The sequence below is a fragment of the Lissotriton helveticus genome, chromosome 10 (assembly GCF_964261635.1).
Source record: "Lissotriton helveticus chromosome 10, aLisHel1.1, whole genome shotgun sequence".
Classification (NCBI taxonomy): Eukaryota; Metazoa; Chordata; class Amphibia; order Caudata; family Salamandridae; genus Lissotriton; species Lissotriton helveticus.
This window is the reverse complement of record NC_136071.1, coordinates 9,988,983-10,016,101: the sequence shown is the minus strand read 5'-3', so window position 1 is coordinate 10,016,101 and position 27,119 is coordinate 9,988,983. Positions and strand designations below refer to the sequence as shown.

General features: G+C 47.9%; 1 protein-coding gene across 1 annotated transcript in view; it reads left to right on the top strand.

The window, feature by feature from the left end:
* The first annotated feature begins 13,903 nt into the window (after positions 1–13,903).
* The window catches only part of GNL3L (G protein nucleolar 3 like), a 42,269-nt gene continuing 29,053 nt past the window's right edge, over positions 13,904–27,119 (top strand). Inside the window, exons 1-6 of the mRNA XM_078664551.1 lie at positions 13,904–14,014; positions 14,095–14,132; positions 20,790–20,903; positions 21,399–21,515; positions 24,445–24,528; positions 26,886–27,021. Coding sequence (XP_078520677.1) covers positions 13,912–14,014; positions 14,095–14,132; positions 20,790–20,903; positions 21,399–21,515; positions 24,445–24,528; positions 26,886–27,021 — 592 coding nt within the window. The 5' untranslated portion in view covers positions 13,904–13,911. The remainder of the gene's footprint in view (positions 14,015–14,094; positions 14,133–20,789; positions 20,904–21,398; positions 21,516–24,444; positions 24,529–26,885; positions 27,022–27,119) is intronic.

The following is a 27,119-nucleotide window of genomic DNA, read 5'->3' as shown; positions in this document are numbered from 1 at the left end:
ATAGAGAGAACAGCTAGGCTGTGGGTCTGATTAGCAGGCCCACAGCCAGGGAAAGTCGTAAACCAGTGCAGCAAAAAGCAAAAATCTGGGTGATCATAGGATTGCAGACCCTACTCTCCTACATGACCCCCCCCCAAACTTTGGGACAATAAACTAACCTTGACCAGGTGAGTCTTCTTGCTCTAAGTGGAAATACCTGGAGAGCCCATCAGCATTGCTGTGATCAGTACCAGGTCTATGCTCCACTGTAAAATCCATCCCCTGTAGGGAAATGGACCACCTAAGCAGTTTGGGGTTTTCACCCTTCATCTGATTTAGCCACAAGAGGGGCTTATGGTCTGTCTGAATGGTGAAGTGAGTGCCAAACAAGTAGGCCCTCAGCTTCTTCAGGGCCCAGACCACAGCAAAGGCCTCCCTCTCAATAGCTGACCAATTTTTCTCTCTGGGTGTCAACCTCCTACTAATGAAAGCAATAGGCTGATCATTACCATCAAAATTCAGTTGAGACAGAACAGCCCCCACACCCAACTCAGAAGCATCTGTTTGGACAATGAATGGCTTGGAGTAATCTGGACTCTTTAGGATAGGTGCTGTGCACATGGCCTGCTTTAGGTCATTGAATGCTTTCTGACAGCTTGCTGTCCACTGAACTTTCTTTGGCATCTTTTTGCTTGTCAGGTCATTAAGAGGGGTCACTATGGACCCATAATTTCTGACAAACTTCCTATAGTACCCAGTCAGGCCCAAGAAAGCTCGAACCTGAGTCTGGGTGATTGGAGGAGTCCAGTCCTTGATGGCCTGTATCTTACTCTCCAGTGGCTGAACCTGGCCTCCACCTACAAGGTGGCCCAGGTATACAACCTGTGTCTGCCCTATCTGGCACTTTGTGGCCTTGATAGTGGGGCCTGCCTTTTGCAGGGCCTCTAACACTTTCCTCAGGTGGACCAGGTGATCTAAAGACAGCAATATCGTCTAGATATGCTGCACAGAAGTCATCCAGCCCAGTGAGGACTTGATTCACCAACCTTTGGAAGGTGGCAGGTGCATTTTTCAGTCCAAAGGGCATTACCACAAATTGATAATGCCCTCCAGGGGTAGAAAATGCTGTCTTGGGTTTGGCCTCCTCAGCTAACCTGATTTGCCAATACCCAGCTGTCAAATCAAATGTACTTAAGAAGTTGGCAGAAGCCAATTTATCTATAAGTTCATCTGCTCTTGGTATTGGGTGGGCATCAGTCTTAGTGACTGCATTGAGGCCTCTGTAGTCTACGCAAAACCTCATCTCTTTCTTACCACCCTGGGTGTGAGGCTTTGGCACTAGAACTACTGGGCTAGCCCAAGGGCTATCTGAGGGCTCAATGACTCCCAGCTCCAACATTTTCTGCACTTCAGTTTTGATGCAGTCTCTAACATGATCAGGCTGTCTGTAGATTTTACTCTTGACAGGCAGACTGTCCCCAGTGTCAACATCATGGGTACACCAATCAGTTTGGCTGGGTGTTAGAGAGAACATATGTCTGAAGGATTGCAGGACTTGCCTGCAATCCTGTTGCTGATGTTCAGTGAGGCTGCCACAAAAGACAACACCATCAACTGATCCATCATCAGGATTCTGAGTGAGCAGGTCTGGGAGAGGGTCACTCTCTTCCTCCTGTCCCTCATCTGTGGCCATGAGCAAGCTCATGTCCTTCCTGTCAACATATGCTTTGAGCCTGTTAACATGGAGCACTCTGAGAGGGCTCCTGGGAGTTCCAAGGTCCACCAAGTAGGTAACCTCTCCCTTTTGCTCAATGATGGTGTGGGGCCCAGACCATTTGTCTTTCAGAGCTGCTGGGGCCACTGGCTCCAGCACCCACACCTTCTGTCCTGGCTGGTACACAGTCAGAACAGCCTTTTGGTCATGCCAAGCTTTTTGAAGTTCTTGGCTGGCCTCAAGGTTTTTAGTTGCCTTTTCCATATACTCAGCCATCCTGGAGCGGAGACCAAGTACATAGTCCACTATGTTGGTTGCAGGCTTTTTGAGAGGTCTCTCCCATCCTTCCTTCACCAAACACAGGGGTCCTCTTACAGGATGCCCATACAGAAGCTCAAAAGGGCTGTAGCCAACCCCCTTCTGTGGGACCTCTCTGTAAGCAAACAAGAGGCAGGGGATCAGGACATCCCATCTTCTCCTAAGAGTTTCAGGTAGCCCATGAATCATCCCTTTGAGGGTCCTGTTGAATCTCTCAACAAGCCCATTGCATTGTGGGTGGTAGGGTGTGGTGAACTTGTAGTTCACACCACACTCCTTCCACATTGCAGTCAGATATCCTGACATGAAGTTTGTACCTCTGTCAGAAACAACCTCCTTAGGGAAGCCCACTCTGGAGAACACTCCAACTAGGGCCCTTGCCACTACAGGTGCTGTAGTGGTCCTAAGTGGAATAGCTTCAGGATACCTGGTGGCATGATCCACTACCACCAGTATAAACTTGTGCCCTGATGCTGTCTGGGGTTCCATTGGACCAACAATGTCAATCCCCACTCTTTCAAAGGGAACCCCCACCACAGGTAGTGGTATGAGGGGGGCCTTTGTTGTGCCACCTGACTTACCACTGGCTTGGCAAGTGACACAGGAGCGACAAAACTCCTTGGTATTCTCATTCATATGGGGCCAGTGAAAGTGTGAGACAAGCCTGTCCCAAGTCTTTGTCTGACCTAAATGACCTGCAAGGGGAATCTCATGGGCCAAGGTGAGAAGGAAACCTCTCAGAGACAAGGGGATGACCAGCCTCCTGGTTGCACCAGGCTTGGGGTCTCTTGACTCAGAGTACAGGAGTCCATCTTCCCAGTATACCCTGTGGGCACCTGTGGCATTCCCTGCAGCCTCAGCAGCAGCCTGCTGTCTGAGGGGTTCAAGGGAAGGGCAGCTCAACTGTTCCTTCCCCAGGTCTGCTCTGGAGGGTCCCCCTGAGCCCAGAAACTCAACTTGATCAAGTTCAAGCTCTTTAGGCTCAGTTTCCCTCAGCTCTTCTAGATCAGCCTCCTCAGAGACTTGATCCTCAACCTGGGGCAAGGGGGAAGGCAAAGCCTTACCCTTACTGCTCTTCTTCTTGGAAGGTGTCTGGTCCATCATTTCAGGATCCAGCACCTGTTCAGTGGGGCATTTTCTGGCCTGTGACCTAGTCACAGCAAGCACATGTGCTGGCAAGCCTAACATTTCCATGTGAGTCCTCTGCTCCACTTCTGACCACTGTGATGACTCCAAATCATTGCCCAACAAACAATCAACTGGGAGGTCTGAACTGACTACAACTTTCTTTTGTCCCTTCACTCCACCCCAGGAGAAAGCCACAATTGCCACACTATGACTAGTAGTGACATTGCTGGCATTGGTCACCAGGAAATCAGTACCTGGCATGATCTGTCCAGGGTCCACAAAGTTAGGTGTCACCATGGTGACACTGGCACAAGTGTCCCTATAGGCCTGAGCCATTTTGCCATTAATCAAAGGCGTCTGCCTGTATTTGCCCAAAGTATTGGGACTTATCTCAGGGGTTATATCCATATCCCCTGTACAGACAAGGACAGCCTGAGTGAGTGTGCCAACTAAGTTGTCAGACCCCTCAGTTCCCAAGGTTAACCCAACTAATGCCTTGGGAGGTACACTACCACTACTGACTGTACTAGGGGGTGCAGTTGCCTTAGGGGCTGTAGTGGCAGGAGTTTGTCCTCCTCTTTTGGTGCACTCACTAAACCAGTGAGATTTACTTTTGCAGTACTGGCACCACCTTTTTGACTGGCCTTCTTGAGTCTTCTTCTTCTGGGAAGCCTGACCCCCACCCTCTTTGGTTTGTTGGGGACCTGGTGAAGACTTCTGGTCATTTTGTTCACTCTTTGCATTACCCTTCTGGTCTGCTTTCTTCTGACCACCCTGGTTCTGGTTCTGCTTGATCCTTGTCCTGACCCATTTGTCTGCCTTCTTTCCCAATTCTTGGGGAGAGGTCAGATCTGAATCAACAAGGTGCTGGTGCAACAACTGGTTCTGACAATTGTTTAAAATTTGTTCTCTCATCATAAGATTATACAATCCTGTGTAATCTGTAACCTTGCTACCCAGCAACCAGCCCTCCAAAGCCTTAGTGGCACTATCCACAAAGTCAGACCAGTCCTGAGACTGAGTTTTCTGGGTGTCTCTGAACAGCAACCTGTACTGTTCAGTGGTTAAACCAAACCCATCAACCAGTGTATTCTTCAGGACCTGGTAATTGTTAGCATCCTCCACTCTTGTAGTGAGGAGCTTATCTCTACCTTTACCGTCAAAGGAGAGCCCAGTATAGCTGCCCACTGACTCTGGGGAATGCACTGCACAGTGCAGGCCCTCTCCAGAGCAGCCATCCATTTCTGGATATCATCCCCTTGCTTAAAGGGGGGCACTATCTTAGTCAGGTGTTTAGTATCTAAACCCTTCTCTCTATCTCTTGGGAGATTGCTGCCACCAGTGGGAGCTAACCCACTCATCTGCTGCTCTCTTGCCAGGGCAAGCTTCTCTTTGGCCAGGGCAATTTCTTCCCTTTCAATCCTCAGAGTAGCCTGTCTCATCCTAGCCTCATGCTCCATCCTCTGAGGGGAAGTCAATCTCCTCTGGGGAGAGTTCCTTCTCCTCTGAGAAGAGGCATTAGAGTGCAGAGATCTATTGGAGTCCCTAGAAAGAGATCTATCTCTCCTAACTCCAAGGTTAGGCCTACTTAGGGTCAGTACTGGGGGTCCCCCAGATCCTAGCCCAAGCAAGTCTAAGTTGGCCCTAGTTAGCCTTCTGACTACCTCAAGACCTTTGTCTACCTCGTCCCCAGAGAGTTCCCCCTGATCCTCCTCCTCAACTGCAGTAGCAATGTTGGGGAGATCTGGATCCTCAGAGGTTCCTTCTAAGGCTGGCATGTTCTCATGTAACTGAGAAAGCTTTCTGGCATCATATGTCTCTAAGAGACCTATCAGAAAGGGAGTGGTGGGGTTAGACCCCTGCTTCAGTTTCCTGGAGACACAGATTTGTCTCATCTCCTGAAAACTGAGAGCTGCATATCTTGAAGTGACCTGTGGAGGGTCAACACTGACCAGGGGAGTCTCAGTAGATTCTCCCTGGGTAGACATGCTTTTCTAGTGAGGTGTAAGTGGTGCACTTACCTACACTATATGTTTGCCTACTGATCCCTTGCTAGAGTTGTAGTTTAGGGTGTGCTAGGCCCTAGGAGCTACAACAGCTGGTTCAGTAGAACTCAGAGTATTCTAAGCTAAGTTATATGTACCTTTAGTACTTATGTGATCTTTCACAAGATATTCTTAGGGCATGTGTGGTAAAACAACAGCAAGCTCAAATCCCAAACGCTGCTCACCAATGTGAGAAGTTGGCCTGATGTGCAGTGCTCACTATTCTAGTGATCACTATATATCAGTCCAAACAACCCTTATTGATGATTGGTTGTAAGTCAACCTTATAGACCAGCTATCCTAGTAGCATGGATACGAGCAGTCTAAGGCTAAGACTCTAGAGGGCGTGTTAAGCCAGCTGTTTTACCATCACATTACCCCTTGAACACCCAGTGAAAGGACACCACACAAGTGTTATGAAAATAAACAATGTATTTATTAGAATCACAACAACCCTGTACTCTTTATGAGGACAGGGTGCTAAGCACACAACAAAACTCTTATGAAAATACTTAAGTTAGCATGTTATACACAAATGCCCGAGGGGCACGAAAAACCATATACTCTAAAAGTGGAATGCGAATTACTAGCAGGTAAGTAACGATTCTCAGAGGCTTTGGGATCGCTAGGACTGGACTACTGAACCTTTAGGTTTCTAGCAGGAGGCCTAGGGAACTCGGGTGCAGAGTGTGCACTCTCACGCGGGATGCGGGACAAAGTCTATGGAAGCTAGAATTCACAAAGTTAGTGTTCACGGGCGAACCCGACCTGGTAGGGAGAAAACGACAGGGGATCCTGACCCTTAGATAGTGAGGCTATGCTGGGGCACCGAAATGCCGAAGTTACCAAGCCCAGGGGCTGCAGCTGCATAGGTCTGAAAAGACGTCGGGAATCCTCGTGCCGGACCAGGAGCCTGGAAGAAGGAAGTTGCTGGCAGGCGACCAGTGAAGAAAAGTTCGATGGATCCAAGCCTGGATCAAGGAAGAAGAAAACCTGAAAGCAGAGGGGACCAAGTTCTTGAATCACTAGCCAGTGATTAAGTGGGCACCAGGATGGCACCGGGCGAAGTCACCGCAGTCAGGTGAGTGGGCGCTGCTGGGCTCTGCAGTCTCTCGGACCAGGAGGCGTTGTCGGCGACCAGGATGGAGGTGCGAGCTGTCCCACGAAGGTTCTGGCTGTCGACGTCGCTGGACCCAAGATTGGGCAACAAGTCTTGGCAAATGCAAGGCCCACGCGGTGGACCTAAAATGGCGTCTTAGCCGGACCAGGAGGGTCCAGGGTACTTCTCCGATGGAGGGAAGCAAGGGCCAGTCTGGAGCAACCAGACCAGCAGCAGTGTTGTCGTCGGGCGTCGTTCGGAAGGCCACAAGCCAGCGGGCTAGTAGCCAAACAACGCGGTGAGCAGCAAAAAGCAGAAGGGCCCCACGCCGATCGTGGAGATGCTGGGGGGCTGCTCTTCGGTGCTGGAGCTGCTCAGGGCGGGGGCTTCTCGGACCCCAAAGCACTCACCAGGAAATTACTCGGTGGGCTTGCTGTGCAGAAGTCGTGCAGTCTTGGCGATGGCCGGTCCCTCGAGGTCTCGTCGCACCCACGGTTCTCAGCTATGCTGTAGAGGTGGGTAGAGGTCAGAGGTGCCAGGGAAGCCGGGTCTCGTCGAGCTGGGCAGTCGGATTCCGGAGGAAGGACGTGCAGCAGACCGCAGTGTTCTTGGATGGTGCCTGCGGATGCAGGGTGACTACTCCTTAGCCACAAGGGAGAATCTTGAGGAAGAAATCGTGAAGTCCTTTCGTGGAAAGTGGTATCTTGATTCCAAAGATGATCTGATTTGGAAAGGGGCCAGTCCCTACCTTTATCTGGGAAAAGGGGGCTGGCACGCGACTAAGTCCTGCCCTAGGGGTGGGACCAGGAGGGGGGTGGTTACACCCACTTCCTTGGCGGGCTTTCCCCAGGCCAGGGGCTGGAGTGTCCCTGGAACTGGTTTCAGCCGGCCTATGCACAGTGAGCACCGGGGTGCCACTTGCAGTCACCTTCCTCTGTAGCCCTGCCTACCTGGAATACACAAAACCCTGTCTGGGACGGTGCTGGCACCGCCCCTGGCAGGAAACCCTTTGTCCTTGCCTCCTGCTCTGGGAGGACTCCCAGCAGCAGGAGGGCAGACTTGTGTCTCGGTGGCAGCATCCATTTTGTGGAGCTGAGGCTATGTCTGACTTTAACCGGGGTTAGGGGTTACATACATGTCGTGTCCCTCTAGAAGGGTGGAATGCTAACCCCGTCGCCAGAATTGGCGAGGGGTTAGTATTCCAATTCGTATGACACCTTACTCGACATGTTTTGATAAAGCGATACCAGAGTTGGCATATAACCGCAAGGGTTATAATGCACTTAAGAGTATATGGTATGCGATATCATGGAAACGGCTAAGGGATGGATCCCGAAAGCCGCAGACAGGCTCAGCTCATGCCAGAGCACCATCTAACACGATTCCAAGCACTCTGCCTTCAGGATTGTTAAGGCCTGCCATAAGAGTGACTGATAGGAGATCTCTGTGTCCATTTTAGGGTTAGATATAGGTATACTATATCTAAAGCAAAGGGTGAGTACACCACCTTGCCCCAGCTGTCGTGCAGCCAGTTGTGTCAGTTTAGTTAGTCAGCCCAGGGGTGGCATAATACATGCTTCAGCCCCTGGGAGACTTCTGGGTACACCTCAGCCCTGGGTACAGGGACTTGGAGAGGGCCCAGTGCCATTTCAGTACCTGAGTACAATTTGGATAGAGAGAACAGCTAGGCTGTGGGTCTGATTAGCAGGCCCACAGCCAGGGAAAGTCGTAAACCAGTGCAGCAAAAAGCAAAAATCTGGGTGATCATAGGATTGCAGACCCTACTCTCCTACAAAGACTTCCTGTGTGGGTCATATTTGTATTATCAATATATTTTCAATGTTAAAAAGGGTGATAGAAATGACTGTTTTTTAAAATGGACGTGTCCAGGAGGCAGCAGTACCCCAGCAGGGGTCCATACATGGGTGCTAGAACACCCCAGGGACAAATAGGCCCCCTCTCACGAGGTGCAGATTGGAGCTGTGCTTCTGTCGAACCGCTTTAAACATGCCAGTTTCACAGTGGAATTCTCTATTAAATCAGTTTACATTGATTTAAGGCTGAAAAGGAATGCTTACGAGTAAAATAAAGTGCCGCAATAATGCCGCTAAGTTTCCATTTTTGTGCCGCTAAATTTCCATTTTTGTGCCGCTAAATTTGCAAATCTATGCCGCAATATCCTGGGGGGTCTGGCTAATTAAGATGAATCAATTTGACTGAAGCACCAAATACAATGATGCCAACGAATGTAAACAACGGGTGAGCCTCAAGCCCTTTATAGTGAACAATAATCCTTGCAGGGACCGCATGGGCACTGTTGGCAGGTGAGACCTAAAATGTGATGTTGGTGGTCGCTGCTCACCTTTCGAGGTCAGGAATACATGAATTTGTGCACATTGACGTCTGACTGCTCAAGCCTGGCTCATAGCAGTGAATTGTAGGTCACTTGCACATGATGGCCGCACTCCTGACATCTTATGGATTTTCCATCAAAGACCCAAAGTCCCACCTGCGACCCACATACAGTACTGTCTTCATTGGGGCTGTGCTAGACACAGTGAGTTCAAGGCTTTTCCACTTCACAATGATTCAGAGATATTTAAGATATGATCCCGATGATGTTGCTCGGCTTTGGGTCTCGGTGACGATGGTTCTGAGGCTTAATTGACTCCTACCATTAACAAGTGGGGTCCGGAGAGAACCATCCGAACCCACAAAGGTAGAGAGATCATTTCAAGACTGAAAGGAAAGAGGATACATACTCCCAATTAAATAACCTTACCTAACCTGACCTTGCACTGGTCTGCGCACCTCGAGTCTGGAGTGCGAGGGCCGGGGGACGCTCTCTTCGCTATATGGCGGCGAAACTTTGGAACTCGCTCCCGGCTCCCATTAGAACCACTCCAAACCATCTGGTGTTTCGAAAAGCCTTAAAGACTTGGCTTTTCCCTACTCTTGCTGTTAAATCACTCTGTTGCACTCTCAGGCTCTCGTCTGCAGTCTCTGGTTGCGCTGGGACGCCTCGTTGCTGAGGCAGCCAAGTGCAATACAAATCCAAAATAAATAAATAGTATCCTCCCTTAAAAAAATCATAGTGATTAAGGAGAAGCAAATGGATGAACATGTCCTCCACTGCACTTAGAGGTGGGAAAAGGAAAAAAAACATTTTTTAAATAACCCTCACCAACTTTACTAATGGGATACTTCATCACTGGGTTCACCCTGACTCCTGAAGCTCAGGATGGGCTTGACCGTATTCCAGGAAGCTCTTTTGAGTAGTCTTGATTTTTTCAGGGGGATTTTAAGATGTAATAAAAATACCTCATTCACTCCAAGGCATCCCTTTATTAGTGGGGTGAGGGGGAACAGTTAAAAATATATGCAAAGTGGCAAACAGGATATTGTGGTCCTATGACCCTCATTTTAAAACGCCAACACGTTTCTGCCCTACTCTATTGGCCTATATCGGTCCTGGGCATTCTTCAGGGCAGTACTAGAAAGAAAAAGTACTCCCTCAGTGTTGCACCCCTATAAAATTCCCTGGTGAATGCTTCAACATGCAGAAAAGAAAATATACATGTCTGGGTGTAGTTCGCGGAGTTTCGCTAGGCAGAACTCCGCAAAGTGACAAAAAAATCTGCGAAGTTCCACAAGTGGCGGAGTGGAGTGTGAACTGCCAATGGCACTGGTCTTCCTACTGCTCGTTAAAAATTCTACCCAAGCTGCAGCTTGTGTTCATGAACTTACCATTCGCAAGCGGGGAAACATTTCTGCTGCACTACGCGGAGCGGAGTTTTCTACACTCCGCGAGCTCCGCAGAGTGCCGAAAACTCTGCAAACGGAGCAGCGTTTACCACCAAACAAACATTTGCTGTCTTTGGGAAGTACCCCAGCTCTAAATATACTATACTTATCAGGGGACAATTGGGGATGGCCTTATATCAAACTAGACTCAAGGGTCCTGGCCCACGGCAAACCTAGATACATGCCCACTCTCCCTGGCTGGTGAGAGCTGGGGTACTTCCCACACACAGCAAGTATATTTTCCTTCAAACACTTCTTCAGAAGAGGGTGGTGATGTAAGTTCTGCAGGATCAACCAGGAAAAGGGACCTACTTCAGAATCTTCCTGGTTCGGAAAGTACCACGAGGGCATCACCTGGTCTTGATGGGTTTCCTAAAGGCTTTTCATTGCCTACATTAAGAGCACAATGGGCTGCCATTTAGTCCTTTCAGATTCCTGAGTTCCCAGATAACTTTCTTTTAGTTTTCAGACTCCTTTAGACTTTTGCTAGCTAAAGATCTGTGACTAGATCCTTATATCCTCCATGGGATCTTCTGTTAGTTCTCACTTCTCTTCAGGGATTACCCTCTGAGCCACTTTCCATTGAAGTGGTTGACTTTAAAGTTTGTATTTTTAGTCACAATCTCATGTGCTAGACGAATAGGGGAACCAGGAGTATTTATGAGTAAGTCTCCAGGTCTGCAAATTTCAGAAGATGGACTCATTTTGAGAACTTATCAATTTTTCTTTTGACTAAAGGTTCCTTTCTTGGCACACAGAGAACAAGAGCTATTTCTGCCCTCCTGTTTTCTTCATTCTTTGTCAGAAGAGGAGAGGTTGCTCCATTAGCTGGATGTAAAACAAGCCCTTTTAATATGCTTAGATTGTACTCTCTCTCAGGAAATCTGATATGAAGGTTGTTTGTTCTTTTTGAAGGGGATGAGTTGTTTGTTACTTTTGGGGAAGATAATCAGGGCAGCAAGTCTTCTACTATTGCCATTAGTAGATGGGTTTGGGAAGCTATTTCTGTTGCATACGAGTCGGCTAAAATTTACCCTCCTACCGGTATTCAAGGGCACTAAACAAGAGGAGTAGCAGATTCCTGGACCGCTTTCAAGGGTGTCTCTTTGCAGGAGATTTGCAGAGTGAACACCTGAGCTATTCATACCTTCTTACAACACTATAACATTCAGGGTGTGGTGTTTGAAAATAATTATTTTGATCACAAAGTTTTGAAATCAGTATTGGATACTTGAAGGTTCTTTATGGTTTGTTTTTCATTTTTCTTTTGCTTTATTAAACTAAAGAATATTCTGGATAGTAATGTTGAGTCTTGTGATTCTTTTGCCTGCATTAGCTTTGCTATTCCTCACAAGTAATTGACTGAGAAGAGGACGTATGGGAGAATGCCCCAGTTACTTAAAGTAAATCTTCATTACAGATCATGAAATGTTGCCATATTACAAAAGGCTACCATTAACGAGGCATGGTTTATTAATGAACGTTTAAAACTACTGTGAGTTCAAACAATGAGAAATTAAAGGTTTCTTTGGGGTGCCACCGTTCCAGTAAGGTTGTATAATTTTAGCTAAATTGTCTTCTTCTCTCCACTTCTAGTGCACAATACGGTGCTCTGAAATGTTCCTTGAAACTTATCCATCTATCCCGATAAGATTTGGGACCCTTCTAACACTGCAGCTTTCATTCTGTCACTCAGTTGTGCAATCTATGTGCGTGATGAAATACTCTTTTTTTTATTGCAGAGCGCTCCAAATGCTTGGGATGGTCAGGGCCAGCTTTAGCACTGGTGGTGCTCAGTGTGACAATTGTTTTTGGTGCCCCCCCACAATAACCCTCCATGAATTCCTCCTCGGATTCCCCCATTACCGACCCTGAAAAATGGCCCTACAGTCTCTCCATAGCCCCTCTCTCATACATTTCATTTGTTTTAAAGCACTGGTAAAGGCTGGCTTTAATAATAAAAATATATATTTATCCCAAAAAAACACTTGTTAGCAACATTAGGAATAGATAACGAAAGACTGGGGGAAAACCATAATGTCCTAACCTATTTTATGCAGGTTTCATGGAGTTCTTTGATGACTCTACATGATAGTCACTGTTCTGTATTAAAGTTGTATCTTATGAACTGAGGTAACAAAAGGCAATTTATGACAAAAGCAGCATTCCACTCAGCTATCCACATAAAATGCAGATCGGTGTAGCAGGCATATTAACCTTCTGCGCTACTTTATTGCAATTCAATACTGCCACTAGACAGAACTCCGATCTCTCTCTCTAGCAGGAACATTAAATCACAAGAGATATCTTGACATTTTTATTGCTACCTAAACTGGACGTACTAGGAACTATGAAGCAGGTGCTTTTAAATAGTGAGGGGCAGATTTACTACTTCTGGCGCATCTCTGCTAATCAGCAGGGATGCGTCAGAAGAGTTGCGATGCATCTGCCCACCCGTGCGCCACCACTAATGCGCCGCATTTACAATGCGGCGCACGGATGGGCAGATGTGTGTCGCACCCCCCGTCGGAAAGGCAGCACATTGCTAGAGTTGCGTCGCAAGCTCAATGCTGCTCCAGCAAGGCTCGGGTGACCCTATGCCTAACATGCTGCGTCAATCCTTACGCCTGCTTCAAGCAGGCGCAGGGTTTTGACGCAGCATGGCCGTAAAAGTGACTGAGTGAAATCTTGTAGATTTCACTCAGTCACTTTTAGGAGGCGTTCCTGCACAGGAACACCCCCCCCCCGCGCCTACATGTGGCACAGGGTTTTACAACATGATGCATCTCCTAGATGCGTCACAAAATAAATACCCTGCAGCATGGCGCTGGCTTTCCCCCGCCGCTGCGTCACAAAAGTGATGCAACGGCGGCGTAAAAGAGGCGCAAGGGGCTTGTAAATATGCCCCTAAGTTATTGCTAAACCCTGCACCCCCCTAGGTAGCACCCGGGGCGGCCGCACCTGTTGCACCACCCTAAAGCCGCCCCTGGGGATGGTCCACAGTGGTCGCCGGTGCCCTGTGCACTACCTGTCCACCTCACTATTATTCGGCTCCCCTTATAGCCTTGCACTGGTTTTCATGCTGCTATTTAGGACTCTGTAATCCTTGTACCTTGTGTAACATCTACATACATGCCAATAGACCAGATTCAGGCGGGAGGCCACCGATTTTTCAAGCCAGAATGGCTTTACTTCAGCTGTCTCCCGCCTGAAATTGCATTTTCTACAATATTCATGGGGAATTTTCATTCTCCCGATTTTTTATTTCAAATCCCCCACGTCCCTGTCCTCAAATGTTGGCATGTCTGCTGATCTGAAGCGCTGACAAAGGCACGGGTCTCCCCGGTGGACGCCGAGGCCCTGTGCAGGGGACCCTGTTCCAAGGCGGCTGGACAGGCCCAAGCACCTTCTAGCTAGAAAGTGAGCCCGATCCAAGATGGCGCACCCTGCGCCTCTCCAACCCCGAGCAAGATGGCGGCACCCATGACGAGCCTGTGGGCGGAGCTAAATCTTCCGATCTAAGATGGCGCCCCCTGCGCCTCTTCAACCGAGAGCAATATGGCGGCACTGTTGAAGAGGACTCCGATCCAAGATGGCGCAACCTGAGCCTCTCCAAGCCCGAGCAAGATGGCGGCACCGATGACGAGCCTGTGGGCGGAGCTAAATCGTCCGATCTAAGATGGCGCAACCTGCGCCTCTCCAACCCCGAGCAAGATGGCGTCACCGCTGAGGAGTTTATGGGCGGAGCTAAGTCCTCCGATCTAAGATGGCGCAACCTGCTCCTCTCTAACCAGAGCAAAGATGGCGGCGCCGCTGACGAGCCTATGGGCGGAGTTAAGTCCTCTTTCTATGTCCATGCTCCGGGCCCATGCTCCTGCTCCTTCTGGTTCCAGTCACCTCGCTCCCCGTGCACCATGACCAGGAAGAGTGAGTATGACGCGCGCGCGCAGTATGTAGGTAGCGGTCATGAGCTGGGACTAACACCGCTCTCTCTCCTCCGTTCACAGAGCAGAAGAGGCCCGGGAAGATCCGGAGCCGCGGCAAGGTGAGCGCGGCCTAACTACGCGGCGCTCCGTGCGTTCTGGGGAGGCGTCATACGTACACCCTGCGCATGCGCCGACGCGCCTTCTTTGGCAATAAACATGCGCAGTAGCCAAAAATGCGAACAGAATGGTGTGCGCATGCGCAGTAGTGCCCTGGCAGCAGGCGCTTTGCACTTTGGGATTTGTGGTTCTTTCGTAGGTGATGCAGTTCAGAGGAACCTGCACTGTCAGTCTGCAAAGCATGGTCTTACACCCACCCTGTCTGTACTGGGCAGGGAAACAGGGAACATCTTGTAAGACTAAAAACATACCTGGTAATAACATTTCAACTGCATTAAGGACACAGAGGAATAGCTGAAAGTGTTTAGATTGTTTATGGGTTTCTGTTGGTGTTTGAGTGACCCCTACTGTCACATATGTGAGCATTGTTTTGTCATCTATGACTCCAGGGCTGTGGGGTGAGGGTGGAGTAGAGTGTTGTGGCCTTGATGGGGGCATCAGTATTTATTTAGTATATGTTCTACTGTTGCAGCAGTTATTGCCTTCCTAACTACATGGCTTTAGTGCTGTGTTGTTATCTTGAAAGTGCAGGAATGTTCTTCTAGCATATGGTGCCAAGAGCTTGCTGTATAACTCTGAGTACCAAATGAGGTTGATTGGGGAATAACATTAATAAAAAAATTTAAATTACATTAGTCCATAGAAGTAGTAACTAGTACAATCCTCACGTGCTTTGAAATATTGAATAACACATAATATAAAAGTATCCAGAAAACCTGGTTAGATAATACGTTTGGAATTATTTTTTGATTCGCTTAGAAATATTAAAAGAATCTTCTTCCTGCAAAAATACCCCACCTGCTAAATTCAAGCCCTTCATGATAGAAACTCTTCAGTAAGACACCGGACACAAAAGCGTTGTCGGATTAGCTGGTGGTTGTTTGTGTGTTTATTTCAACTTTCCAGACCACCTCTCAAGGAATCTCAGGACCACATTGACATATCTCAGTGTTGTATATCTGGGTTCCGGTGGTCTTGTCAATCCTTAACCATTGGTCTGGCTCGTTTGTTACTGGATGACCTGCCGAAATGCCCGATCAGAATACATTTGGTAAGGTAGGCCTTCTGACGCCAATTGAGACAATACATTTATCACCTGGGACAAATGCCTCCACAGTATCTAAACACTGATTGCAGCACCAAAGTACCCATCTCTTTCAAGGTGAAGAATGCCATTTGTGCATTCCACTGGACCAGGCTTGTGTAATATAGAACACCGCTTGATCAGAAAGTACTGGCATGGACCATCGGATCCCTGGCAACGGGGAGAAGCAGGCTTGACTCCACTAACGGATGCATTTGGTTAATTGGATGGCTCAGAATCGCCATAAAAAGAGAAATGGGAATTGAGGGAGTCCATGACTGCTGCGAGAGAACAGAGCACAATGCCTGTGCTTTACAGACTGGCGACACAAGGACTAGATCTGATAACTTCCTTCTTCTCTTCGAAGCTCTTCTCAAGATCAACATGAATGGAGGAAAGACTCATACCGTTGGCTGCACCTCAAGTCTAGTAGAAACACATCTGTCAGTCGGGATCCGGTTTCCAAGTGAAAAATGATGGAAGTTATTGGTTCAGGCAAGATGCAAAAATGACAGTCGGACACGCCTCCCACTTTTTCATCAGTACTTGGAAGATCTGAACACTGCATCCATTTGCTGGCCTCTCTCATGTATTAAGCATTCTAGTCTGCTTCTACATTCATTCGCCAACTAACGCTGTTGGGGCAATAGTGCCAGAAATCTGTTGCACTCTGTCAGAATTTGAGATCTCAGTCTTCCCAGTTTGTTGATGTATTGAACAACCAGGAAGTTATGTATTTTCAAAAGGATGCAAGATTTCGACTTCAAAGATAGGGATTTGATGAAGTATAAGCTTGAGGATCCTGCACTTTGATATTTATTTATTCCAGTTAAATTATCATGCAAGCTCCCCTTGGCCCTTAAGCATTGCACACCTGGTTTCATTCCCTTGGTGAAAGATAGTCTGAATGTTAGAGTTGTGACTTTGCACGTTTGCCAATGAAACTGGAGGAACCACCCGCTGTGGTGGAAAAATTGGAATTGCAAAGTTCACATCCATGAGATGAAGGCAGACCATCCGGTCACCTTCTTTTAACCCCTTCGGGGCTGATGACGAGCTCAGCTGGTCATGGGCGTAACCTGCGCTACGCTGATGACGAGCTGAGCTCGTCACGTAACGCGGGTTTTTTAAAATCGCAGCGGGAAAACCGCTAGCGCGCATGAGGTTAATAGATCTGTCAGCAGATGGATGATAAAGTAGAGAGAAAAGGCAATATATGATCCAGACATTGACATCTTGAACAGGCCTTGAGGAATCTACTCCACCACTCACTGTGACGAGTCAGATTTTGTCAGGGTGAGCTATTTTTAGTGCCTAGGGTCCTAATCAGGCGAGAGAGCTTAAACGGCAAAGAACAGGTGTTCTGCTCATTCAGAAAGTGAATGAGCAAAACAGATGCCTTTAAATCTTGTTCTCTTGTTACATTTGCTGTGCGTTCAAAGACCAAGGTCAAATGTCAGTTTATGTCTTCATACAAATTGCAGCTTATTTTATCCTGGATATTGGTGTTTATAAACTCCTCGTACTTTGCGGTCAGAGAAAGAAAAGTAAAGTGAACTATCTGACAATCGTGCTGGTTGACAGGCAGTGTGAAGTGAATGGCTGTAAGATGTCAGTTTGTTCCTAACGCATAACATTTAAATAGCTTGTAAATGAACTGTACAAATATTTCAAAATAAATTTCAGTAGTTAGGAAAACACTTTTTAAAAATTCTGATGCCAGAAAGAAACAACGATTTTAATAGAAGCGAAACAAATGAAAATACTACTTGGTGAGGTGAAAATAACTATTTTGCTGAAACCGGATTCCCTCACTTTATTTGTACGCTGTATAGTTTTATCAATAAAACTGCATGTTAGTGGGAAAATTTGTGGTCATTTCAATGTAAATGGGTTGTCCGTAAATGACCGTGCACTACCACAACATGCTTTAGTAATATATTTATTAAAAGTGAGAGTTTTTGAACTTGAACTGGGAAACCGTACCACCCTCATCCTGATGATATTAGTCAAAGTAGAGGCAACTCTGGGGCTATGTGTACCCTTTGTGGGAAAAGTTCAGTCTATTAAATCAAACAAAACATGTTTGTGCAGGAGACATGCTAAACTCACATATTTGAAGGCGCTCTCATGTGTGATAATGGAGAAAAAAGCTACTTGGTGAAATAAAATATTTGCCTAGGATCACACAATTTGGGACGAGTTTATGGGCCTCCCTGAAAGTGTGCAAAGAGCATCACCTGACAACCTGAAGAAAGTGATGGGGGGGCAATGGAAGCACCCACAGATCTGTTCATGCGCCGACCCGAAGGGCTGTCACTTGGGCCATACAGATCCTGTTTTGCTTAGATGCGGGCAGCAAGGGAGGTTTGGCTGCAAGTGAAAAGTAAACTGTACAGTCCAAACATGGCAACGACTGAAGGTCAATCCATTCAATCACAGTTCATTCAAATATTTGACACAAATAGAGGCTCTTATTTGATTGTAGCCCAGCACAGAAAGAGACGGTCAAGATGATGGCAGCTCGGTTTGGACTCCTGGCAGGGAACTATGAGTTGCTTGTTTTTTTTTTAAGTATCTTAAGAGTTGTAAGTTGGTTTTACTTGCTGCTCTGTAAAAGAAGAGAAGCAAAGTCTGAGCTTGCGGCCCTGTAATAGAATCTTATTGGAGAACTCCGTATATCTGAACTGAACAGGCTAGCTCAGGCGGCGGCCTTCGATTAATTCACCCTCATCTGCAAAGTGTCACACCTACTTTAAGCACATTTGATCGCCTAAACATTCAAAATGGTTCCATAGATTTCAGTGGGATCGTACCATTTGTAGGTGTTCACCTTCCTCGTTTGAAAGCCTTCAGCCCCACTTAAAGAGATAGCCTTACTGGGGAGCGGGGTTGTCTCAGGGCTTGGGATTTACTTGGTAAGGCCAGTACCACCAGCGGGGTGCCCAATATTGCACCCCATGAAAATAGAAATGTTTGCCTATGCCTCCAAACTACTTAAAGTACACACTTACTTCTGGTACGAGTAAACCACAGCTTGTTAGTTTACACAAAACATTTTATGTTTTCCAATTGAATACTCAGTTTACAAAAAGAGAAAATCACAATAAACAGAACTCAGATCACTATCGACCTCATGTCTGAGCCATATAAACATTCAAAAGAAATTAATACAAATGTGCAGTGAACCAAACATGTGGTGAACAATTAGAAAAACAATGACTTGTTCACAAATACAAACATCATATTAAATACATGGACCAAAGAAACTTTTTACATTTGTGAAGCTAGGGCTCTTACAAATATTTTGAAACCCAGGGAGAAAGTAGAAAACATCGTTTGAAACAGTTGTTAAACTCCCAGAACCTGAATAGGAAATAATCAAATAAATTTCAGGAACAAAACCCGTTTCGACAATAAATGGCAAATAAGAAAAAACGACTGCCGACGCGTTTCGAATCCTGATTCACAACTTGCAGAATTCTCATCAGGGCAGATTGGATCTAGTCCATGGGCACTATTTAAAATAAAACAAAACAAAATTTTACTATCTAGCGGGTCCTCTAGCCATGTCGTCATTACTCTGTTGCAGTGTAGGCCACCAAGCACAGACGACATTTCTTCTAATCCAGAACTGACTGTGGGCAGGAATCACACAAGGTACAAACTGTTTTGTAACCGCACTGTCCAGAGACTAATGGCTAGAGGACCCGCTAGATAGTACAATTTTGTTTTGTTTTATTTTAAATAGTGCCCATGGACTAGATCCAATCTGCCCTGATGAGAATTCTGCAAGTTGTGAATCAGGATTCGAAACGCGTCGGCAGTCGTTTTTTCTTATTTGCCATTTATTGTCGAAACGGGTTTTGTTCCTGAAATTTATTTGATTATTTCCTATTCAGGTTCTGGGAGTTTAACAACTGTTTCAAACGATGTTTTCTACTTTCTCCCTGGGTTTCAAAATATTTGTAAGAGCCCTAGCTTCACAAATGTAAAAAGTTTCTTTGGTCCATGTATTTAATATGATGTTTGTATTTGTGAACAAGCCATTGTTTTTCTAATTGTTCACCACATGTTTGGTTCACTGCACATTTGTATTAATTTCTTTTGAATGTTTATATGGCTCAGACATGAGGTCGATAGTGATCTGAGTTCTGTTTATTGTGATTTTCTCTTTTTGTAAACTGAGTATTCAATTGGAAAACATAAAATGTTTTGTGTAAACTAACAAGCTGTGGTTTACTCGTACCAGAAGTAAGTGTGTACTTTAAGTAGTTTGGAGGCATAGGCAAACATTTCTATTTTCATATTGTGAGGCCCTGCCTACCCTCTTTCCCATTGGGCCCAGCCACCCTTGTGTGTCTCAATATTGCTCCCCGCATAGCACACTTCACATGAAGGCTGTCTCCCCTGAGCCCGAGGCTGGAATCCGAAGCCCGTGCAGAGCCTGTGAAGGTACAACAGTAGTACAGGAAACTGAAGACGTTGTCTCTGAATTCCATAAATTCAATGTGGCAGAATAAGAGGTTGGGTCATGAGAGGGAAGTCGTGCTAGCTGGAGCCACTGTACATTATTTTTGACAAAATCTCGCCCGCCACTAAAAGAAATGAGCAACCTGGAAAAATGTGGCAGTAAAGTTGTTCTGGTTGAAATATTTTGACACAAACTGCATTTTAAGTTAGATGAGGAGGTTAAGCAGAGCTCTAAGTGGGGTGAAAAACATATCCGTCTCAAAGGTGACCATTACCCTGGAGAGCGCAAAGAATCGTTTCTAAGATGTCTTGCCGCTCTAAGGCCATATCTTATACATGTAACTTCACATCACACTGCCCGAACCTCATGGCCCAATTCCTCCTCCTCATGCTTTTGGTTTTCCTTCTAGTCCGTCTTCTCCTGTTCCTACGTTTTCTGGCCCTGAACGTGTCCTCCTTCTCCTGACTAACACCACACCTGTTTCAGAGGCCCCTAGCTGTCAATGGATGGAGAACTGAAACTTGTGTCACGTTCGCCGTATAGCTGGTATTGGTGCCATCAATGCAATGCAACAAGAAAATAGGAGTGAGGCGTGCAGGGAATTGTTTTCACGAATCCCTATTAACTCCCCAAACATTCATCCCCCTTCACGATGTTCATCCATACTAAACCCTCAACCCCAGACCCATTAACTTAGACCGTGCTTTCCCTACATCTTCCTGCTTCAGCCATAAGACACTTTCGTTGAATACAGTTGAAGTGCAAAAACATATTGGTGAAAAGTGGGTTCGTTGGAAGGTCTCCGTGATACAGCACGTAATATTCTAAGTAAAAGAGGCCTATAGAGGCTGCCTTCTCAGAGCTCAGACTTGCATGCGAGGCAGAACTGTGAGGAACTATATCCCAGAGGAGAGCGTGGTGTTTGGGGTGGCCCAGGCATGGAAGGTCGCTGTGCCTCGGGTGGTGTTGGATTTTTGTAGGGTAAGCCACTCTCGTTCTTATGTTATTTGTTCAATAACTCCATCTGCCTTCTCTTTGCAGGGAAAGGAAACAAAGCAGCCGGGGAAGCATGCTGCAAACAAGAGTCCTGGCCTGCCTAACCTGTCGCAGTTCGTCCACCATGCTAAAAGGGCAGCCGAAGAGAAGAAGAAGCGGGTGAGAAGCGTTGCCCACACTGCGGCCCAATGGCTGTGAATCCATGCTGCTGGGCCAGAGGTCCCCGGGGAAAGGTCCAAGCCATCCCAAGTCACAGGGACGTTTTGTGATAGGCTAGAATCCTTCCTAAAATCAGTGTCTTAGAATGATCTGTGTCTTCAGCCTAAGCCCCCCCTCCAGGATCCAAAACAGTGTCTGAAAACAACTTTGGTGACCCCTTATCCCCTGTGCTCAGCTGTTCTATGACTGGCACAAGTTTCACTTTGATTCACAAAAGTAGAATTGTTAGATGCACTGTGGTCGTGTGAACCATAGAAGGGCGGGATTGGAGGTTTGAAGGAAATGATTCCCAATAAGGCTGAACAGTGATTCTCAGATGACCCCAGAAATCCCAGGTGCACTGAGGGACCCGCCTGTCCAAGCACACACTTTGCAAGTGTTGGGTTCCAAGAGATTTTTCCGTCAATCAAGTGACGCTGTCTGCTATTTCAACAGGTAGAAGCCATGAGGGAGAAACAGAAAGCAGCTCGACAGAAGGAGGTCAATAAGCGGCGGAGTCTGGAGGGGCTGCAGAAAGATGCTCTGAAGAGACAAAGGGAGTTCGAGCAGAAGGTAAACCTGGCGGCCTCAGTGCATGCTTGATGGGGGGTGATATTGGGGCGCAACTATGGGAGGGATCATTTAGCACCGCTCCGGTATGACTCTAGGACTTTACGAAGAAGCATATAACCGCTTGCTGCTGGTCTTGGCTGATTTCTGTGGCACCAACCTCATCACATGGCAACAGGCAAAACCACTCAATAGTATCAAGTATCTGTTTAAGTTACAAGCAGAGGTCCAGCCTCCAGGGGGCCCTTCCTGCTGGATCTGCCAGTCGGCTGCAGCCTACGGTCCTTCTATCTCTAGGCTGGTTGTTGCTTGTAGATATCGTTACACCTCTCCATACTTGCTATGCTTCTTATCACAGCGTTCCTCTACAGGCCTTAAATCTTACCATGTAGTGTGACGGCTGCTTACAGCCTTAGGTTGTTCCATCTCCTGATTCTCATCTCTCTTGTCCAACCTCTGAGTTCCCTCTCTCAGGTCCACCCGCTGGTTTCAGGTCCATCCCACAGGACCCCCTCCTCTCTGGTACCCCTGCAGGCTTGTCTTCTCTGGTACCTCCTCTGGCTTCCCCCCTTAACTCTAGTTTCCTCTCTGGGTTCCCACTATCTGCTGTTGTCAATGGTGTGTCCCTCTCTTGTACCAGCTGAGTTCTCAGCCTCCAGGCCTGTTTCCTCACTGGCCCTACCCCAGCCCCCCTTCTTTTGTCCCATCTGGTGTTCTTCCAGTCTGGTCCCATTTTCAGGTTCTGCTTCTGTAGTATCAAATCTGACTCCCTCCTCTCTACTACCATCCCTGTGTCCGCCCTATCTTGTTCTACTCTGACGTCCTTATATTGTGCCCCCCCCTGATTTTCAGCCACAGAGCCTATTTTTAATGTTTCCTTTCCAGGTTCACTCATATGAGTTCAACCTCGGAGTCCTTTGTTTTAGATCACATTTCTGGGCCAGTCTCTGAGTTTTTTGTTTCTGTTCTTTCCTTCATATTCTCCCGTCTGCTTCAGTTTTCCTACTTGGGTTCTCTGATTTTACCATTTGCCTCATCGTTTCATGTCTCCTGCCCCACCGCCTTCCTTGCCTGCTTGTGGCTCCACCTGCCACAGTCCCCGTCACAAAGAGTAGACAAGGATTCAGGCTAGTGAGCACCAAACGAGAAGTGAGCAGCGCCTGAGCCGCGAGAGAGTCTCGTCGCCCCTTCACTGCGGCCAACGACCAATTGCTGCATCTGGATGGTACCGCTCAATATTAGGGGCCTGGTTTCAAACCGGGCACAACGGTGACGGATATCCCGTCCTCTGAAGTATAAATGCTATTGTACCCTAGGGCCTGATTTAGATCTCGGCGGACGGGTTACTCTATCACAACAGTGACGGATATCCCGTCCTCTGAAATATAAATGCTATTGTATCCTAGGGCCTGATTTAGATCTTGGCGGACTGGTTACACCATCGCAACGGTGATGGATATCCCGTCCTCTGAAATATAAATGCTATTGTATCCTAGGGCCTGATTTAGATCTTGGCGGACTGGTTACTCCAATACAACGGTGACGGATATCCCGTCCTCTGAAATATTAATGCTATTATATCCTAGGGCCTGATTTAGATCTCAGCGGACGGGGTACTCCGTAACAACGGTGACAGATATCCCGTCCTCTGAAATATAAATGCCATTGTATCCTAGGGCCTGATTTAGATCTCGGCGGACGGGTTACTCCATCACAACGGTGACGGATATCCCGTCCTCTGAAGTATAAATGCTATTGTATCCTAGGGCCTGATTTAGATCTCGGCGAACGGGTTACTCCATCACAACGGTGACGGATATCACGTCCTATGAAATATAAATGCTATTGTATCCTAGGGCCTGATTTAGACCTCCGTAGACGAGTTACTCCATCACAACGGGGACGGACGTCCCGTCCTCAGAAGTATAAATGCTATTATATCCTAGGGCCTGATTTAGATCTCAGCGGACGGGGTACTCCGTAACAACGGTGACAGATATCCCGTCCTCTGAAATATAAATGCTATTGTATCCTAGGGCCTGATTTAGATCTTGGCGGACGGGTTACTCCATCACAACGGTGACGGATATCCCGTCGGCTGAAATATAAATGCCATTGTATCCTAGGGCCTGATTTAGATCTCGGCAGACGGGTTACTCCATCACAACGGTGACGGATATCCCGTCCTCTGAAATATAAATGCCATTGTATCCTAGGGCCTGATTTAGATCTCGGCGGACGGGTTACTCCATCACAACGGTGACGGATATCCCGTCCTCTGAAATATAAATGCCATTGTATCCTAGAGCCCGATTTAGATCTCGGCGGACGGGTTACACCATCGCAACGGTGACGGATATCCCGTCCTCTGAAGTATAAATGCTATTGTATCCTAGGGCCTGATTTAGATCTCGGCGGGCAGGGTTACTCTATCACAGCGGTGACGGATATCCCGTCCTCTGAAACATAAATGCTATTGTATCCTAGAGCCCGATTTAGATCTCGGCGGACGGGTTACACCATCGCAACGGTGATGGATATCCCGTCCTCTGAAATATAAATGCTATTGTATCCTAGGGCCTGATTTAGATCTCGGCGGACGGGTTACTCCATAACAACGGTGATGTATATCCCGTCCTCTGAAATATAAATGCTATTGTATCCTAGAGCCTGATTTAGATCTCGGCAGATAGCTTACTCCATCACAACGGCGACGGATATCCCGTCTGCCAAAATATAAATCCATTCTATCCTATGGGATTTATATTTCATCAGACAGGATATCCGTTGTGGCTGTGACGTAGTCCGCCGAGCTCTAAATCAGGCCCTTTGCCTAATGTCACCTGTCACTGTTGACTCCGCACACACTTTTGTCAAATGATTCTCTTTTGTTATATTTTGCTTTTCTCTCTGTCGTCCCCTCCCCCAACAGGAAATCGATCTGAGGAATTTACAGAAGCACTCGCAGCTTGAAACCGAAAACTCCAGAAAAGCCTACTACCGCGAGTTTAAAAAGGTCAGTGGTGAAGCTTTGTGGTGGCGCCAGTCTTTTGTCCTTTCTTACTTTCTTTTTGTTTACTTTCCCAGTCAGCGACAGCATGGATTGGCTGCAGAGCTTTAACTACAGCGGTACCTTGGACTAATAGATCTAGTTGGAAAGTAGCCCAAGTGGCCAACCACCAGCTGAGAGTTTGGCTGCCGATTTGTTATTTGTGTTTCTAACATGCACATCTCTTCCGTAAGGGTACCCTGGCACCGATGTGCAATAAGATATAATTTTTTTCTATACCTCATAGGGCCTCCCTGCATGTGCAGCGTGCCGCAGAGGGCCTCACTGCATGTGCAGCGTGCCGCAGAGGGCCTCACTGCATGTGCAGCGTGCCGCAGAGGGCCTCACTGCATGTGCAGCGTGCCGCAGAGGGCCTCACTGCATGTGCAGCGTGCCGCAGAGGGCCTCACTGCATGTGCAGCGTACCGCAGAGGGCCTCACTGCAGTGCAGCGTACCGCAGAGGGCGTCACTGCATGTGCAGCGTACCGCAGAGGGCCTCACTGCATGTGCAGCGTACCGCAGAGGGCCTCACTGCATGTGCAGCGTACCGCAGAGGGCCTCACTGCATGTGCAGCGTACCGCAGAGGGCGTCACTGCATGTGCAGCGTGCCGCAGAGGGCCTCACTGCATGTGCAGCGTGCCGCAGAGGGCCTCACTGCATGTGCAGCGTGCCGCAGAGGGCCTCACTGCATGTGCAGCGTGCCGCAGAGGGCCTCACTGCATGTGCAGCGTGCCGCAGAGGGCCTCACTGCATGTGCAGCGTGCCGCAGAGGGCCTCACTGCATGTGCAGCGTGCCGCAGAGGGCCTCACTGCATGTGCAGCGTGCCGCAGAGGGCCTCACTGCATGTGCAGCGTGCCGCAGAGGGTCCACTGCATGTGCAGCGTGCCGCAGAGGGCCTCACTGCATGTGCAGCGTGCCGCAGAGGGCCTCACTGCATGTGCAGCGTGCCGCAGAGGGCCTCACTGCATGTGCAGCGTACCGCAGAGGGCCTCACTGCATGTGCAGTGTACCGCAGAGGGCCTCACTGCATGTGCAGCGTACCGCAGAGGGCCTCACTGCATGTGCAGCGTGCCGCAGAGGGCCTCACTGCATGTGCAGCAAGCCGCAGAGGGTCCACTGCATGTGCAGCGTACCACAGAGGGCACCTATAGCACGATTGTGCGCTGATGCTCAGGAATAGTTGCTAGCTGAGGAGATGAGATTTGCTATAGTGTGGATGGATGACAGAGCACAGGAAGCTATCCAAGCCTGGCGCATGATGACTGGCACTCTACTGGAGCTGTACTATGTACGTAGATGGGAACCCCTCACAGGGTAGGGTCTCCTCAGCCTCGCCCACCTGCCTGAGCCGCGATTGGGAAGGAGGCAGATTGGAACACATGGGGAAAGACTAAAGTATGGGCCTAAATTGCAGAATGATATAATGTATTGTGCTGAGAGAAGGTGGGCTGTCTCTGTGGGGGCGCTGCTCGTCTTGATTTGATGTTCTATAAAACTAATCACTAAATGTCTAAAGGTCAGGAGGAGAGGAAATAGATTGTTTGTTTTGTGTTTGCTGGATGTTAGGCGTAGAGTCCTGGGCCTCCTCAGGTGCAGGGGCTGCGGGTTACCACTGGTGTCTGTGGCCACCTTCCTAATGCAGTGCACGTGGATAGCCAGTTTATTCCCTTCACAATCTGGACTCTGAATAGCGAGGGCGCATGCTCGAGGCTTACAGCAGGCCCTGGGGCGGGAGTTAGAAACTCAGGTTTGATTGCAGAAAGATGTCCTGTAGGGCTCGTGAGATCACTAGTAAACGAGAAGAGGCCGTCGTGGGGTGAACCTTTTATTTCTGTGTTGTCTGCGGCAGGCTGGGATGGAAACTGGTTTCTGATTTGCCAAATCTGGGCAGTAGCAGTACTCTTTCTCTGGACAGAGGCAAGTATGTGGGCCCTCGCAAGCGCAGGAGCTCGCAAAGGATGCTGAAGGGAGCTGCGCGCTTCGTATTGTGTAGGCAGTTCCCTTCTAGATCCGGCCTGCAGCCCAAACGATTACTAAAGTATTGTACAGCAATTATCAGGGTGGTTGGTGGAGCATCACAGAACATGCTGAAATTGGGTCTGTGCCGGGAAGGTTGGACCAAAAAGAGCCAATTTAATAATAAGTTGTTTTATCACCACCAGCTCAGGCCTTATTCGACCCACATCTCCGTTCTGTACTTTTGAATATGCGCACATATGCCTTTTTACGTTACCTTCGATGGCGCTAGAGTAAGTACATTTGCTGCGTGAATAGCGACACGTGTGCACACTGAGTCTGAGCTGCTGATCTTCTTCCTGCAGGTGGTGGAGGCGGCTGACGTGATTCTACAAGTCCTGGATGCCCGGGACCCGCAGGGCTGCCGCTGTCCTCAGGTGGAGCAGGCGGTGGTGCAAGCCGGAACCAACAAGAAACTAGTCCTGGTGCTGAATAAGATTGGTGAGTAGAGACTGGGAATTGGCTTGAGCTTTGTACGTCAATGGTGAATGGACAAGCAGCCTCTAATGTTCCTCCCTGTCGTTGGCACGAGCCTGCAT